This window comes from Folsomia candida, unplaced genomic scaffold (assembly GCF_002217175.1).
Source record: "Folsomia candida strain VU population unplaced genomic scaffold, ASM221717v1 Fcan01_Sc010, whole genome shotgun sequence".
In the NCBI taxonomy this organism is placed as follows: domain Eukaryota; kingdom Metazoa; phylum Arthropoda; class Collembola; order Entomobryomorpha; family Isotomidae; genus Folsomia; species Folsomia candida.
The window spans coordinates 48,470-64,934 of record NW_019091202.1 but is presented as its reverse complement, the minus strand read 5'-3'; the positions used below and the strand labels follow the sequence as shown (position 1 = coordinate 64,934).

Genomic DNA, 16,465 nt, shown 5'->3' with positions numbered 1-16,465 from the left:
TAAAACTCGACTGTGTAGAATTCTTCTACCTACTTACTTACTACGACTTATAACAAAGAACGACGCGCACTCAAAATCCCACTCTGACGTCACCATGGCAACCACCACCACGTCACGGGGCAATCTTACACGCATATTCAACAATTTACAAAAATACATAAAACAATTTCATAAATACATCATTTTACATTTAACAGTATCAATTTTTCTTTTCTAATGTTGATATGTAAAATTAGCCCCATCCAGTGACAGTTTGTCACCATGTGGGATAGATTTAGCATCATGTGTTTGAAATCATAATCACCATTTGGTCAAGTTATATACATATGTACCTATTTATGCACACCGTTCGGTTCCGATTAACGCCGGGTTTTTAAGAGAGAGTGTGAATATGTAAATATGTATCAGTGTGGGATTATTAGCGGCCCTAGGTATGTAAGTATGTCGTAGATTGATGGTTTTATTCTTAGGTGAGGCTATGGTTACAGAAAGAAATACCTAAGTAAGCATTCCATGACGGTCTGAAAAGTGACCACAGGCCATTACTTTTTCATTTCTTAACCGATTTTGATCAAATAAAAACCCAGTCATTTATGAAGGTGCTTTATCATAATCGCTTTCTCTCGGTCCAGATATGTGACCCCTTGTTTAGTTATTCAAGAAAAACCGTCACTAGGGTCACTTTCTGGTTTATTGTAAAAATGTGGATGAGGTGATCATCGCCACTTCATTAAAATAATGTAACAAATTCATTTATCTTTCATTTAAAATTGGGATGAACAAAATCGGTTGAGAAATGAAAAAATTTTCCCTTTGACACAAAAGTCATGTTGCATATGGTGGGAAGTAGTAGCTTAAGGGGGCTGGTCACATGGCAATACTCACTCAATAACACTTTGGATTAATTGAAAAAACAACATAAAAATCACTATTATGGTTGTCCTCTTCGAAAAGAGATCATTACTGGCCGGCGTATATTTTTGCATGTCTGTATGACTCTGCCGGCATGGTATTAATGAGCATTACATTTCTGGTAATGTAAATTTACCACACAGAAGCAAATTTATACGAATCCGGTATTAGTATCAAATTTATACCAGTATGGAGTATGTGTCTACATATATATGCCTCTACCCGATTTTTTACAGTGTGGTTAATTCATTTCGTTAATAACTAATTATCGTAATATTATCAATTAAAAGTTTAAAATAAACTAAACCTTAAAAAGGATAACTTAGGTGAGACTGGGTTACATATGCGATTAAAAGGATGAAATAACCCCCTCCCGCCTCCCACACTGAAGAGAAGGTGTTGGTAAAATGAGCATCACCTCCCTGGGAATGATTTCTGAACTGTGTGCAAAAATAATAAGAAGGATGATGTATCAAAATTTTGCATAAGCACATCTCAAAATTTGAAGGCTGATTAGTTGATTCTGGAGTGTGTATTCAGGAATATGAAATAATCCCCCACCCCCACCTACACTTTGGAAAACCACCACCAAGTATCCTCCTTATTTTTCTTACCGAATATAGTTCATACTTACGTGGTACAATAACGCTGATAACAAATTAATATCTATGAGTCAGGAACGATGACGAAACAATAGATTTGGAGTATTCGAATTTAATTTAATTGTCACAAATTCCGTGATATATGTAAGTGCATACCATATGCTTAAAGGATCAATTGTCCGTCATTCCCAGGGCGGTGATGCTCATTTTACCAACACCTTCTCTTCAGTGTGGGAGGAGTGAGGTGGTTATTTCATCCTTTTAATCGCATATGTAACCCAGTCTCACCTAAGTTATCCTTTTTAAGGTTTAGTTTATTACATTTGCACATTCAGAATGACTCGACTTTATAGTTATGCAAATACGCAAATGCTTAAACATATTTACATTAATGCTTAAATTACATTTACCTGTCGATCAGAATTTACTAATTGACTTTATACATTGGCATGTCACCGTTGTCTTATCTGCCGTTCATGTTTGATCAAGCACCGTTATCATCAAACAACTTTTCCCAGTTTCAATCAAGTCCAATCCTGTCTCAGGACGAGAAGGTGAACGTGTTCGTGGAATATTTCGTCGCAATTTCATTCGAGATATTTTCCTAAATTATGGCCGACTACAAGTTGACGTACTACAACATCCGTGGCTTGGCAGAACCGACGAGATATTTATTCGCCATGGCGGGAGTTCCATATGAAGACGTCCGGATTCCGTACGACCCGGCATCCTCGTTACCGAAGGATATCAAAGATAGTAAGTCATACTTTTTGATTTCATCCATATCAATTAAAACATGTCGCTAGTTTTTTTGAAAATTTTTGTCCAAAAACCCGAATATCTATGATAGTGTTCCACATTTTGAAAATTTCGGTGGGTTGACACATTTCCAAAATTTTAAACGTTTTAAACGTTTAATTTATCTCAATTATATTTATAATACAAAGTAAAACTATTTACGTAATTGTTATACTCCAGATACGCCCTGGGGACAGGTTCCGGTTCTTGAATACAAAGGAGAACTACTAGCACAAGCTTCCGCGATTGCGCGCTTTGTCGCGAAACGATTCAACCTCGCAGGGCGGGATGAATTTGAAGCGGCGAAATGCGACGAATACGTCGATGCAATGAAGGATTTTTGCATTGGTAAGTATACAGTATACTCATTTTAAAAATATTTCGCGCCAAAACATCAGAGTGGAATGTCCATATTACGTCATCAAAGAGGTGATTGAGCTGTGTTAGGTGGCCAAAGTTACTCATATTAAGCTTAACATACAGAAGAGGTGGACAAGCTACTTATCGCGCGTCATCGCTTATCTGACGACGTAATCAATGGACGTTCACTAAATAATAGTGATGAATTAAGTGTTTCTACATTCGAATCTCCTCAGATAGCACTGAAGTTTTTAATATTTAATTTTTTAGAGGCCTTTCGCGCAATCCGATTGGAGCAAGATTTAGCCAAAAAGGCTGCCATAAAGGTCACCATGATGGCCACCGTGATTCCCAAGTACCTTCAAAAGTTTGAAGATATTCTGTCCCGTTCCAAGAGCGGATGGCTTGTTGGGGACGGAGTCACATGGGCTGACGTCTACGTCTGCGTGTACATCTCGCTCAACACGGATTTCCACCAACTCCCACTGCTCGACGGGTATCCCGCTCTGGGAAAAATGTATGCTACATTGCACGCTATTCCAGAGATTAAGGATTGGGTGGAGAAGCGCCCAAAGACAAACACTTAATAAAAGCCATATGTTGAAATGCATACAATCATAATAAAAGGCTTTCGAGAATACTACAAAGGTTGGTTGCTAGATATGACAAAGCATCTATATTATAATTTCGAAAAGTCCGTCCCGTGAAATTTTCCGTGACATCCCAGCACTCTGATTGGTTGCCAGCTTTCTAGGTCCACCAATCAGAGAACGGATACGAATTATGATTACTATTATGATTATGAGTATGATTACCATTATGATTATAATTATGATTATGATTATGATTACCATTATGATTATAATTATGATTATGGATATGATTATGAATATGATTATGATTATGATTATGATTACCGTTATGATTATGATTATGATTACCATTATGATTATGATTTTGATTATGATTATGATTATCATTATGATTACCATTATGATTATGGTTATGATTATGATTATGATTATAATTACGATAAAAAATGTCTTTAGCAACATAAGAACAATTCCTTAGCAACGTAAAAAAATCTAGTTGGCAAAATAAAAAAAATTCCTTAGCAACATAAAAACATTTGCTTAGCATCGTAAAAAAATTTCCTTAGCAACATAAAAAAATGTCCTTAGCAACATAAAAAAATCCTTAGCAACATAAAAAAAATTCCTTAGCAACATAAAAACATTTGCTTAGCATCGTAAAAAAATTTCCTTAGCATCGTAAAAAAACTTTCCTTGGCAACATAAAAAACTTTCCTTAGCAACATAACAAAATTTCCTTAGCACATAAAAACATTTGCTTAGCACAGTAAAACAATTTCCTTAGCAACGTAAAAAAATTTGCTTAGCACCGTAAAAAAATTTCCTTAGAAACATAAAAAAATTTCCTCAGCAACATAAAAAAAATCCTTAGCAACATAAAAAAAATTATTTAGCAACTTACAAAAATTTCCATAGCAATATAAAAAAATGTCCTTAGCAACATAAAAAATTTCCTTAGCAATATAAAAAAATTTCCATAGCAATATAAAAAAATTTCCTTAGTAACATACAAAAATTCCTTAGCAGCCTAAAAAATTTCCTCAGCAGTATAAAAATGTTTCCCTAGCCACGTAAAAAAATTTCCTTAGAGACGTAAAAAAATTTGACTAGCAACATAAAAAAATTTTCTTCGCAGCATAAAAAAATTCCCTTAGCAACATGAAAAAATTTCCCTAGCAGGATAAAAAAATTTGCCTGGCAACATAAAGAATTTTCCTTTGCAACGTTAAAAATAATCCTTGACAACGTTAAAAATAATCCTTAGAAACGTTAAAAAACTCCCTGTGTATTTCAGTGCTTACATAAGTTAGTTTGTGGTGCCAAGGAATTTCGATATGTTAGTGTAAAATTTGAACTGTGGCCCGTCGTTAAGACGGGCTTATAGGCTAGTGTGTTATACATGCTTTGTGCCTTTATTAGAGTTAAGATTATTGTACCACGTTTGATCTGACAAAATGCTTTAACTGGTAGTCTTATCGATTCGATAAGACAACTATAATATTGATTATACAATATGAATTATGAATATTTGACAATTTGGATAAACATCATCAGATGGAAAGCCGAATTTATAAATCACAGTTGGATTACATCTCATAGAGGTAAGAATTGTTTTTGAACATAAAGTGTGTATCTATGTATGTAAGGGCGAACGTAAAGTTTTAGGTTAGGTTTTATAAGTCCAATTCAGGCTTCTAAGAATACGGTTAAGCATCCAACCCTATTGTAGTTTTTTATATTCCAAACCGTACATGCGCAAAAGCTCGATTGATAATCCTTGAAAACTAATTCGATTTGTTGGTGAATATGTCCAGCATTTCATCATTAGTTCATAGCTGGTACAAATCCGCACAAGCTTACTTTAAGGTTCAAATCATAGAAATTACATTTTTATTATTTGTTGTGCTTACATTTCGTCTGTAGCAAGCTCTGGGATTTCTAAACGGTGTCCATCCTCTAAATATTGGACAAATTCCGGACCCCAATCCATACCTATATATGGCGTTTCGCCCAATGTGAAAACCTCCCACATAAATACTCCGAAAGCCCAAACGTCAGATTGAATTGAGAATCGTAAATGTCTCAAATCCTCAATTGATAACCATGCAACTGGAAGTGGATTACCCTTCGTAAAAAGTAGTAATTTAAAAACCTCGTTTAGATTATTATCTTAATTGTATTTTTCATGAATTCTATATATTTTCAGTGTATGAATAGTATGCATGAAAATGTGCATGTGCTCACTCCTGAACCCACGACAGATTGTTTATAATTATTGAACATCCTGCGAGAAAGTCCAAAATCGGAAACTTTTGCGACAAAGTTGCTGTCCAGGAGAACATTTCGAGTTGCCAAGTCACCATGAATAATCTACATATACATAATTATCTCGAAGTTGGAATATAATACAATATGTCAATATAGTACTATGTGTGACCATTCCACCTTTTTTGAGCCAAGAAACTCCATTGCACCAGAAACTTGGTGACACCACCTCAATAACTCATGTCGGGATAAGGGCTTAACGAAACTTGGTGGCTCTATATAGTCCTGAGACTTATCAAATGATATTGAAGTCCCCAGCTCATCACTTTGTTTTGTTAAGTAATCTTTTAATGAGCCCAATGAGCAGTATTCGACAGCGACAAATATGTTCCCTGTATATCGGATATCAAACATTCATTTCAGGAAATTTAATAATGCACTTTTTGGTGATAGATTAAAGGTACGTATAACCGACCCTTTCGCAAATCCACCAGCTGTACCCCCAATAGCTGAGTAACGTTTTTGTGGTTACCTACATAAGCCATTACTTTCACCTCCGACAAAAGTGCATTGAGTTTAGCGTCATCCGAATCGTCTTTTACTGTCTTGACCGCAGTGGGGATTATCCCATCCAGTAAACCCATATAAACAATTCCAAACTCTCCTCCTCCAAGCACATGTTTCTTATTTATTGTGAGTCGCGATGGAATGATCTCTAATTCTTTCGGAAACGGTAGTGAGTTAAGGTTCTGATAAATTCGATATATTTCTGAAGGAAGGAAGGGCAGGCGCCTTTTGGATTTATTCTTATTTGGCTTATCCTCTCTGCCTCGTCCATATTTGAACTCATCGTGCATTTTCCCAAGTTTAGTTAACTGTAGTAAGCAAAAATTTAACTATGAGCACAATATTTTGATAAAAATTTTACTATTTAAAATTATTTACAAACCCGCTTTTGTCGGCATAATAACAGCAATACTACAGGAGTTAGCACCGCCAAAGCAATTCCCGTTGAAATCAACGTTGGAGTAGTCCATGATGAGTTTTCAGGAGCGGGAACTACTGTCACGGTATATTCTTGCGTTTTATTTGAGACGATATTTTTGGCGAAACAGGTGTACCCTCTGCTGTCTGATTTGACAACGTTAGTAAAAGTGAGACGGCATTGAACCATCCATGAGCCATCGGTCGCCCTTTCACGAAATTGACTTGTTTCTAGTCTTCCAGAATAATTAACTATGTATGCTGTAGTTTCTTTATCCCAAGTTAACTCTGGTGGAGGAACTCCTTGCACGGAACAAGTTATGTGCTGATTTTGGCTTAACTCATTGAATACCTTGGCTGTCTCGGGTCCATCGGTTGATATAAATCCAGGAGCTCCTGCAAGGAGGATTGAATATTAACAGATTCATTTGATGCAAATGCATAATTAGAACTAGTTCTTGTCATACGGCAGTAACAACTTACGCCGACACTCTGCGAGGTAATTGTCCGGCACGTTGTTACACCATCGTCCATACTCTGGCCATTCGCGAAACCCATTTTCTTCCACGATATGTTGCGCACAGGAGATACTACCTTCAAGGTTGTTTATAAGGTCTGTACATGCACAGATTGGATATATAGTAAAAATTAGATTTTTTTAGTAAAACATTCGTTAATCAAAGAAATTATAATAATGGTCCACTGGTTTTACGAACCTTGGCATTTAATATTGCATGGATTCCGTGCACTCTGATGAGGATCTGTGCACCACCTGTTGCTGATCTAGGCAAATGAAACTAGACAGTGCATATATCTGCCCTGAATGATGATCTAGGTAATAAAATTTTTGGTGTACACATACATACGTACATACGGTGCCATGCAGTTCATAGTCATTCTTTCATAGTCACTATTTTCATAGGTTCATTTTCATAGCATAGGCTTGTCATAGTTCGTTTTTTCATAGTCGGCTTTTACATAGTATATCTTTATATACCCGTTACTTAAATAGTACAGTCTCTTTAATAGTGAATAACATTAATAGTGATTTTTTTTATACCCGATTTCGGTTTTGATTTTTTTTTTATTTTACAAAGTTCAGTTTTTAATTCATTATTATTATTATCCGTAGAATGATAAAGTTCATTATAAAATATTAACTTGTCGTCAGCCCTGCTTCTTCTCTTACTTCGTTACAACTCCTTCCTCTACTTTTGCCTCCCCTTCGTCTTCGCCTTTCACCGCGGCTTCTTCCATTACTTTTTAGTGATTTTAATAGTGATTTCACTACATAGTACTGATACATAGTTACACTTTTACATGGTGTCCAATCTGGATCTATGAATTATTTTTTTGGAATTCTATGTTTTAGAATTATTTTTACATAATAATATTCAAAGGAATCTTTGATATTTATGTACTAAGGTAAAGCATGCACTATATAATTATGATAGGCGTTTAGTGTGATGTAACTCAGATTCTAAAGTTTAACGTGACATTTTGATAACCACGACCACGCTCCCAGGCATGATTAAAGTAGATATTATAATAATTGCATAGCATACCAAAAGCTAAAACAACAAAATTTAAGTTAGCCTAACTTAAAACTTTATGCAAATTTGAAATCTATATTTTGCATTTCATGTAACATACATATTGGCACTTGCGTTTTTCCCTTCCTCTGGAGTGATGAACCAACTATGAAAACGTTAATCTTCGAAATCAATAAAGAGTTATTAAACATTTACAATATACGATGAAGATATTTCGATTGATTAAAAATGATCCGGAAGCCTCCACTACTTAAAATTGATTTATGAAATGCTCATTTAAAGACTTCGAAATTTTAAGGGGCTACGAAAGATTGCGACTATTTTAAACCTATCCAATGTAACATTCACACTATGTAACACTTCCACTATGTAAAAATTGACTATGTAGTGAATAACTATGAAATTAAAAAATGACGGTATCAAAAACAACTATGAAACGAATGTACTATGAAACAAGAATTATGAAAGACATGACAATGAAACGCTCACTATGAACTGCAAGGCACTCACGTACATATATACATACATTCATACCTTTTTGTGAACCTATGTATGAACATTTGCACAGATGTAAATAGTAAACCTGCATTTTTCGTACTTTGAAAACTCCATAATACACAATGGCGGGATCTGTGTTAGAGACTTGTATATAAGAGTTGGTAAATTTGGTTGTCATGTTCGCCAAGCAAATCCCTGCGATTGGAATAATATGACAATAAAACACATGAATATAAATGCAGTGAGCCGTATTCAATTGGATAGGAAGTAAAATGATCCTTACAGCTTTCCAGAAGAGTATCCCAGTCTACACTCTTCCCGCTAATGTAAGATATTTCTTCTGCCAATTGACACGCAGTAAAAATTTCATTCGGTGGAATTGAGGGCATAGTAGCAATTGTAGTGATGGAAGAAGTCGGAGTGGAAGTTATTACTGTGGTTGGTTCTGGTGTTGTTACGGTTGGTGTAGTTGTAGTTGGTGTAGATGTAGTTGGTGCAGTCGTAGTTGGTGCAGTTGTAGTTGGTGCAAATGTGGTAGGTTTCATTGTGGTTGGTGTAATTGTAGTTGTAGGTGGCCCGATTGTCGTGACTAAGGTGGAACTTGCAGGTCGCGTTGTTGTCGTCGTTGTTTGAGCATTAGTCGTTGAAGTGCCTTTCTCTGGCCAAGCGATGATATCCGTGATTGGTGTTTCCTTTGAAACATAACGACAGGCGGTTTTTATGTGTAATGTTAGACTCGAACATATTTATTAGTTTCATAAAAGATACACACGAATACATAAAGGTAGTCGCGTACACGTCGAGTACAAATGATCAGTGAGATAGATAATATTTTTCAGTAAATTAAATTTTGTCTAAGATCTGACAAAATAATCTATTCACAATCAAATCTGACACCCTACCTTCAAAAATACCTCATGATACTAACAATGAAACTGTTTAGAAGCCACACCGGGAATATCTATCGAAATATGAAACGAATCGAGCCAAAAATTAGTAACCACCGGACACTCATCTTTATGTTAAATCGCCTCATTGAAGTAAAATATTGCGAAGTTCAATTTCCTTCCGTCTTTTCCTACAAGGTGTGAAAACCGAGACGGAAGAGTGAAGTTTGCCCCAAGCGTTGTATAGAGTTCATTCAACGGAAAGATAGGTTAGGTGCCATGTGATTCATAATTTTTGACTTGATACACCTCGGTAGAAAAATCTCGAACAGCTTGAAAGATGTGACATTTGAGATATTCGGCTAAGTTATTCTGTATGCGACCTGGAGACAGAAGTAAATACATTCGTAAAATTTACATTCATGTACTTACCGAGAACATCTCCTGCATCCCCTGCATAAGAAAGAATCTACAAATACGTCTCTCCTTGTCTTCAAACACCGTGCGTGGCAACATCATGGCAAGCTGGTTGCTTACGTAGTTTACTTGTGCCGGTATTATATCAGGTGAAAGATCGAACAGATTATCAAATTGAGCTGATAAGGAAGTTTTCTCAAACTCAAAATCGTCAAATCCCGCGTTTGTTGAATTTAACAAAACAATCCTTCCACTCGTTTGTATAAAGGGGATGAAAATTGCGATTTTAAGGTTGTCTGAAACCACCTTAAATGCACTCGTCGCATTCAGCGGGAACGTCCCAATGGCATCTCCAGTTACATTGTAACTCCCTATGGGTGAGGGATGTTAAAATCAACAATAATTAAAATAAGCAATAATATAATGCTTATTAAAATAAAACCAACTCAAAACTAGCAATGGTTAACATATCTGATAACGACTTTTCAAAATAAATTATGACGTTAAATCATTGAAAAATGTGTCTTCAGCGTAACTATTTATACGACTGGTTTACAAAGTTTTTCTCAAAGCTATGCAATAAAATGTAATCAATAGTGGGTTAATAGAATTTTATTTTTCCCACCCCAAACTCTTATTGACCATCGTAGTTGGTAAAAATCGGGAAAATTATTTGTACCGTCCAAAGTGAAAAAATATGCAGCCCATTTATTTAGTTCTGCGTAGACCTAACTGCTTTAATGATCAGTATTTTCGGATTGCACTTCGTGCTCATCATCTTGATTAATTTCTGAAAATGCTGGTTCGTAATACGGGCACTGTGGAACAATATCGATTGTTTTTCCAATTTTTTCATTTTTATATGTACATATTTATATGTATCATATGTACACATTTTTATATGTACATATGTACCTATATAAATACATCCATATATATGTATGTACATGTTTATTTTAAAGATTGCTCGAATTGAACCGTACTCATTTCCTCATAATTTGATAAAGAAAACGAGTAACATCGACATAGTGTAAAACTTTTAAAAAATTAAGTTTTGCAAAGGTTGTTTCTAATTTCCCTAGACCTGAGTTTGCACCTATTTAATTCGGATAGGTGGCAAATGCAAAAGAGCATTTCCCCCTTTTGCCGAGTATTTTCTCAATTTTTTTGGCCATTTTTTAACAAATTATCTTGTCCATGAAACTGATTTCATGAAGTTTTCTTGCATTTTGGGTTTTGCAAAATATACTTCGTAACATTTTTGCGTATAAGTCAAAATTTATAGGCTACGACCAAAGTAACGAGTTTTCTTGGACTGTGCTAGCAATGGATGTCACCAAACGTATGCTCATCGATTCTAACTAAATTAATTTCAATTGATCACAGATTTATGTGGTTAATATATTACAATTTCATAGACAATATCTCCTAATGCGAATATCTATCCGATAGATATTTGTATCCGAATAAGAATATACGTGAACTGAACTTGGAAAGTGTACAATTTGTTAACTTTGGGACGCGTTTTCACCTTTTTGTATGCAAATATCTACGCCAAAAGTGTCTACATAATTTTAACGACGCTAACACCGTCAAAATTAGGTAGATTACGCTGGGAGATATTCATTGTTATCAAATTTTGCCCGATTTTTATGAATTACTCGGTGCTCGGCCGAGTACTCGTTTCAAGAATTGCCGAGTACTCGGTACTCGGCCGAGTCTCATTTTTCACTACTCGGTGCATCCCTAAAATCAACATTCTGCATATCCTTGTAGGGTGCCCACCTTGAATTCCACCATGTCGCAAATATACATGTATCCCGATCTTCAGATCCGTATATGATGTGTAAGATGCATGATACCGGGAGGTTCAACTGCACACATGTTTATCTTTTGCTTCTCAAAAGTAATATTACTCAAATTACAATAATTAATTAAAACGGTCACACCCACTTTACAAAAATAGTGCAGTTTGACAAGAAACCTTCGCAGAATTAATTCTCCCATAAAACAAATCTCCCCGATAAATAATTAGCACACAAACCATCCAATTAACACAGCACTACAGTTTATCACACGTATACTCCTACCTCAAAACCAATCATAATGCCGTCATCCGTGTCAGGTGAGGAAGATGACGACAATTTCGACACTCCCCAAAACACTGCCCAAGACACCCCTCAAAACCCCGGAAAGAGACACACCATCAAAAGGAAAAAGGTCGACGATGGCGGCGACGAATATTATCAAAATCTCAGCGAGAGAGAACTCCTCCTCACCCTTGTGCGTGAGGTCAAAGACATAAAGTCGGATCTCTTAGAAATCAAATCCAAAATTAACGAATGGGAAAAAAAGATCAACACAGTTCAGCAGCAATCAAATAAAAACACGGAGAAAATTGCGTCCCAAGAGAAAGTGATTGCCGTCCAAAGCAAGAAAATTGACGACCTTGAGAAAGTGACCGAAAATCTCTACTGCAAACTGAACGAGAATAATGTAATAGTGAAAGGAACTCGGGCGAATAACCAACAACAGGCTTACCGTGAAGTAAATCGGATCTTCAATCAGCTGGGAGGACACGAACCAGGAATAAACTCAATTAGAGCAATCGGAAGTGGAAAATTGATTGTCAAATTTAATAATAATCATGATCCCACATTTCTTTTTGAGAACGCAGGGAGGCTCGGAAGGCAGGGCTTCGGACTGGAGAAGGATCTTCCCCCCAAGCCAAGGGGCATCCGAAATAATCTCCTGCGACAGCGACGAGAGCTGCTCGAGAACAAAGTAGCAACCACGGTCAAGGTCACGACAACTTCCCTTCTCATAGATGGAACAGATTGGTATGATTATGATCGCAACACTGGTCTTATGGAAAAGCGCAGACCTCGACCAACTCGGAATATTTGACATACCGGCTGAGCCTCATCATCCTCATCATCATCAAAAACCGTAACAAATACCCAAACTCTAACAACAACTTTTAATGTAATATCATGGAATGTGGAAGGAATTTTAAGGAAAGACTTCGAATTTTATAACTTCTTAAAATCTTTTGACGCGGATATAATGTTTTTATCCGAGACTTGGTGCTGTGATAAGTGCGATTTAATAGAAACCTACTTACCCGATTTTAAATATGTACATGTCTCCGCGACAAAGTCAAACCAAAAAGGTCGAGCAACGGGAGGAATAGTGTTTGCTCACAAAAATAATGTCACAAACATTGAAACAACTGCAAACTCAATTGTCTGTGATATAAAAACTAATTATGGCACTTGCAAACTATTTTTAGTGCACATACCTCCTGAAAATGATGGTGACTCAGTGTTTCACTCTATTATGGAATCTGCCGAGGGCTCAAATAATTTCATCCTAATGGGAGACTGTAATGCAAGGGTTGGGGAATTCTCTGCGCCACCCCCGGAGGAGCACAAGGATTTAACGAGAAAATCGTCAGATAAGTTCACAAATAAACGAGGAAAACTGCTAATTAAATCAATAATAGAAAATGGATGGAATCTAATCAATGGTTGTACTATTAGTGACCAAGAAGGAGCCTACACCTTTCGAAACAACAATGGATCAAGCACTATCGACCTCGCCATTAGTAGTCACCCAGCGGCTGAGTCCATCCAAGATATGGAAATAGTGCCAACAATGTCATCATGCCACGATCTAATGCTCCTTAAAATCAAAACTGGATGTGCAGAAGCGACGCAACATATTATCAGCAAACCGGTTATGGAATATATTAATCGGATCAAGTGGGACCCGTCCCTATACGACGAATTTCTCGACAGCTTCGACAGGGTCATAGATAACCGTCCCTTTACATACTCAAGACTACAACAAGCCGCATTCACAGCAGCAAAAAACACCAAAATGCTAAAAAGTATTCCGCTTGGCCCACAAAACGAAATTAATGATGCGAAATGGTATGACGAAGAATGCCGTCAAAAAAGAGAAGAATTGCGCCGGCTTATTAGAGTCTTAAGAAGTAAGGGACCATCTGACCTAACCATCGACTACATTCAAGCAAAATGCGCATACAATCGTCTAAAAAAGAGCAAACAGAAGGATTTTTGGGAGTCAATTAACCAATTCCGGCCAAGAAAACAAAATACTAACAACAATATCAAATCGAGCAGGTGGCGACAACATTTCTCCACTCTCTTCAAAAAAGAAGCCTCAGACCCCCAATATACGACACCCCCTGAAGGTACGGAAAATGCTGAGATGGATAAAAATATTACGTGCGAAGAGATGGTAGCAGCCATACAGAAACTAAAATCCAAGAAGGCCCCAGGACTTGACGGAATTCCGAACGAGGTTCTCAAAATTATAACCATTTCTCACCAACAAGAAATACTTCATCTCCTCAATGAAATTCTGAATTCGGGCGAAATCCCACAAGATTTTGGAAAAACTCTTATCCACCCCATTTTCAAAAAAGGCGACCCAAATGACCCGGCAAACTTTAGACCAATTTCGCTACTTTCCACCACCCTCAAGCTACTAACATCTATAATTGCAAAACGACTTAGCCAATGGGGAGAAGAGTCGAAGAAGATTTCAGAATACCAAGCAGGATTCAAAGCAGGCACGGGAACGATGGAGCAAATCGTCATATTAAATACAATAGTTCAAAGTAAATTAGCCCTTCCCAATGGAAAATTGTTCGTCGCCTATGTCGACCTGAAATCGGCTTTTGACTCGCCACCACACGACAAACTCTGGAGAAAGATGGCCCAAATCGGAATGGGAAGAAAAGTACTTCGTTTCCTCCGAAATCTGTACTCTTCTGCTGAAGGCGTCGTAAAAACTGGAGATGGTCTCACCAAACCCTTCCCAATTGACAAAGGGGTCCTTCAGGGCGACGGGGCCTCCCCTATTACCTTCAATTCCTATATTGACTCTGTCGTCAATGACATGTACAATTCGGATGTGCCTGGAGTCGCAATAGGATCTTGTCTCGTTCATCTCCTGCTTTTTGCAGACGACATCGTTTTGATCGCGAATACAGCGGACCAACTAAAAATCAACATCCTTTCAAAATCATTTAAAGAAATGGGGCTAACGGTCAACATCGGCAAAACAAAAGTAGTAGCTTTCTCAAAGAGGAAAATGAAAACGAACCCAAAAATCCTATGGAATGGAGAAGAGTTGGAAGTAGTCGATACATACACTTACCTGGGTGTTATATTCCACAGAAATGGTCACTTTTCTACAGCTAAATCACATTTTACTTCCAAAGCCGCAGCAACGTCAGCCATAGTGATTGGAATTTGTCAACGCGGAAAAATCCCCCCAATTGCAACACATAAAAAACTCCAACAATCACTCATCAACTCAGTTTTTCTCTACTGTTCTCCGATTTGGGGACTGTCCCTAGAAGAAGATCAGCTTGAGCAACCGCAATGTCAATTTTGGAAGCGTCTGCTTCGCCTCTCAAAGTCCACCCCAGGATACGTTGTCAGATTAGAGACCGGAAGTAAACATACATCTATCCAAATGGTGAAAGTAACTCTGTGCCTTATTTGTAAAATCCTCCAAAAAGATGAAGGATCTCATCAGCAAAACGAAGCTGGGGAAAACAATTAAAAAAGTGGCTTAACCTAACCGAGGACGGTTACATAATTTAACAACCATACGAGCAACTCAAAAAAGTGTTTCCGGAACAGAAGCAAATTATAATCGGCAAATTGACTACATTCCTTCTCAACAAAGACACATTTCGAATGACCAACTCGGTCTGGACACCACACTACTCAAAAATCAAAACTCACGCCTCCACAGAAAAATATCTGCTTCAAGACATTACCCTTCCAGCGGCACAAACTTTAGCACCAACTAGAGTCAACCTTCACCGAATTGTATACAAAGATAAGGTGGCCCCCCTCCAAGATGAAGCTGTTTGCCCTTGGTGCTCTCTCGGTAACTCAAACCTTAACCACTATCTATTCGAATGAAACTCACTCATCGACCCTAGAACAAATCTGACAAGTAAATTGTCCCCAAACTCACACTCCCAAGATTTCACCGACCTGTACAACAACAACAATAATAACCCAAATTTTTGTAACGCAATTTTCGGATTCTGGTCAACAGCCTTCAGCAAACTCCCAGACCGAAGTCCTCAACTACCACAAAACATATAAAAAATCGCAATATGTAATTATTAATGTATGACTATGCTAACTGATGAGAATATTTCTATTCAGAATAAGTCTTCAAATTCTACCCGTGCCAAATGGTGCCACGCTTCTCGAGGCAGGCCAGGTTTTATCCTACAGGTTTCCCTGCGCCCACGGAGTATTCGCTCTCATTTTGTTTTATTAAACAATATTGTATTGATGAGGGCTCATGGCCATATCAAATGCTAATAAATTGATTGATTGATTGATTGATTGAGATGCATGATACGTGTGATTAATAATGCTTGACAAACCAATAACTGAGACGTTGCTGAAATAGGGTTTAAGCAAACATAGGTTGAACGAAGTTGAATCATAGGCTTGTTGTGTAGTTCAAGTACTATAAGCTTCCTGTCAGGGATACGGGTCCTGACTCGATATTGACTGGGAACACCTGATCCG

At 37.1% G+C, this 16,465-nt stretch overlaps 4 protein-coding genes across 4 annotated transcripts; 2 read left to right on the top strand and 2 right to left on the bottom strand.

Annotated features, from left to right (window-relative positions):
- The first annotated feature begins 2,055 nt into the window (after positions 1-2,055).
- On the top strand, positions 2,056-3,573 carry LOC110854673 (hematopoietic prostaglandin D synthase). Its single transcript, XM_022103137.2, has 3 exons — positions 2,056-2,270; positions 2,493-2,660; positions 2,943-3,573. The coding sequence occupies exons 1-3, from the start codon at positions 2,126-2,128 to the stop codon at positions 3,257-3,259; spliced, it is 630 nt and encodes a 209-aa protein (XP_021958829.1). The 5' UTR covers positions 2,056-2,125; the 3' UTR covers positions 3,260-3,573.
- A 1,802-nt stretch (positions 3,574-5,375) lies between these two features.
- On the bottom strand, positions 5,376-6,320 carry LOC118436794 (tyrosine-protein kinase receptor torso-like). Its single transcript, XM_035855401.1, has 3 exons — positions 6,006-6,320; positions 5,711-5,922; positions 5,376-5,635 (listed from the first exon to the last, which is right to left on the bottom strand). Exons 1-3 carry the CDS (start codon positions 6,172-6,174, stop codon positions 5,468-5,470), a joined length of 549 nt encoding a protein of 182 aa, XP_035711294.1. The 5' UTR covers positions 6,175-6,320; the 3' UTR covers positions 5,376-5,467.
- Positions 6,321-7,699: 1,379 nt separating this feature from the next.
- Positions 7,700-9,968, bottom strand: LOC118436810 (integumentary mucin A.1-like). The gene is made up of 7 exons (XM_035855428.1): positions 9,885-9,968; positions 8,849-9,257; positions 8,666-8,760; positions 8,602-8,613; positions 8,168-8,228; positions 8,080-8,085; positions 7,700-7,773 (listed from the first exon to the last, which is right to left on the bottom strand). The coding sequence occupies exons 1-7, from the start codon at positions 9,966-9,968 to the stop codon at positions 7,700-7,702; spliced, it is 741 nt and encodes a 246-aa protein (XP_035711321.1).
- Positions 9,969-11,975: 2,007 nt separating this feature from the next.
- Positions 11,976-15,470, top strand: LOC110854749. The gene is made up of 2 exons (XM_022103197.1): positions 11,976-12,732; positions 13,162-15,470. The coding sequence occupies exons 1-2, from the start codon at positions 11,976-11,978 to the stop codon at positions 15,468-15,470; spliced, it is 3,066 nt and encodes a 1,021-aa protein (XP_021958889.1).
- The last annotated feature ends 995 nt before the right edge of the window (positions 15,471-16,465 follow it).

Bases quoted from the DNA above. Each gene is read 5' to 3' on its own strand.
- LOC110854749 (XM_022103197.1), top strand. From the start codon at position 11,976: ATGCCGTCATCCGTGTCAGGTGAGGAAGATGACGACAATTTCGACACT. The intron at 12,733-13,161 runs GTCTTATGGAAA...AACTATTTTTAG, and splicing joins TGATTATGATCGCAACACTG to TGCACATACCTCCTGAAAAT.
- LOC118436794 (XM_035855401.1), bottom strand. From the start codon at position 6,174: ATGGGTTTACTGGATGGGATAATCCCCACTGCGGTCAAGACAGTAAAA. The intron at 5,923-6,005 runs GTCGGTTATACG...TCCGATATACAG, and splicing joins GCTGGTGGATTTGCGAAAGG to GGAACATATTTGTCGCTGTC. The intron at 5,636-5,710 runs GTGGAATGGTCA...ATGTATATGTAG, and splicing joins AGTTTCTTGGCTCAAAAAAG to ATTATTCATGGTGACTTGGC.
- LOC110854673 (XM_022103137.2), top strand. From the start codon at position 2,126: ATGGCCGACTACAAGTTGACGTACTACAACATCCGTGGCTTGGCAGAA. The intron at 2,271-2,492 runs GTAAGTCATACT...GTTATACTCCAG, and splicing joins ACCGAAGGATATCAAAGATA to ATACGCCCTGGGGACAGGTT. The intron at 2,661-2,942 runs GTAAGTATACAG...TTAATTTTTTAG, and splicing joins AATGAAGGATTTTTGCATTG to AGGCCTTTCGCGCAATCCGA.
- LOC118436810 (XM_035855428.1), bottom strand. From the start codon at position 9,968: ATGTTGCCACGCACGGTGTTTGAAGACAAGGAGAGACGTATTTGTAGA. The intron at 9,258-9,884 runs GTAAGTACATGA...TATGTTTCAAAG, and splicing joins GGATGCAGGAGATGTTCTCG to GAAACACCAATCACGGATAT. The intron at 8,761-8,848 runs GTAAGGATCATT...TTCCAATCGCAG, and splicing joins GGATACTCTTCTGGAAAGCT to GGATTTGCTTGGCGAACATG.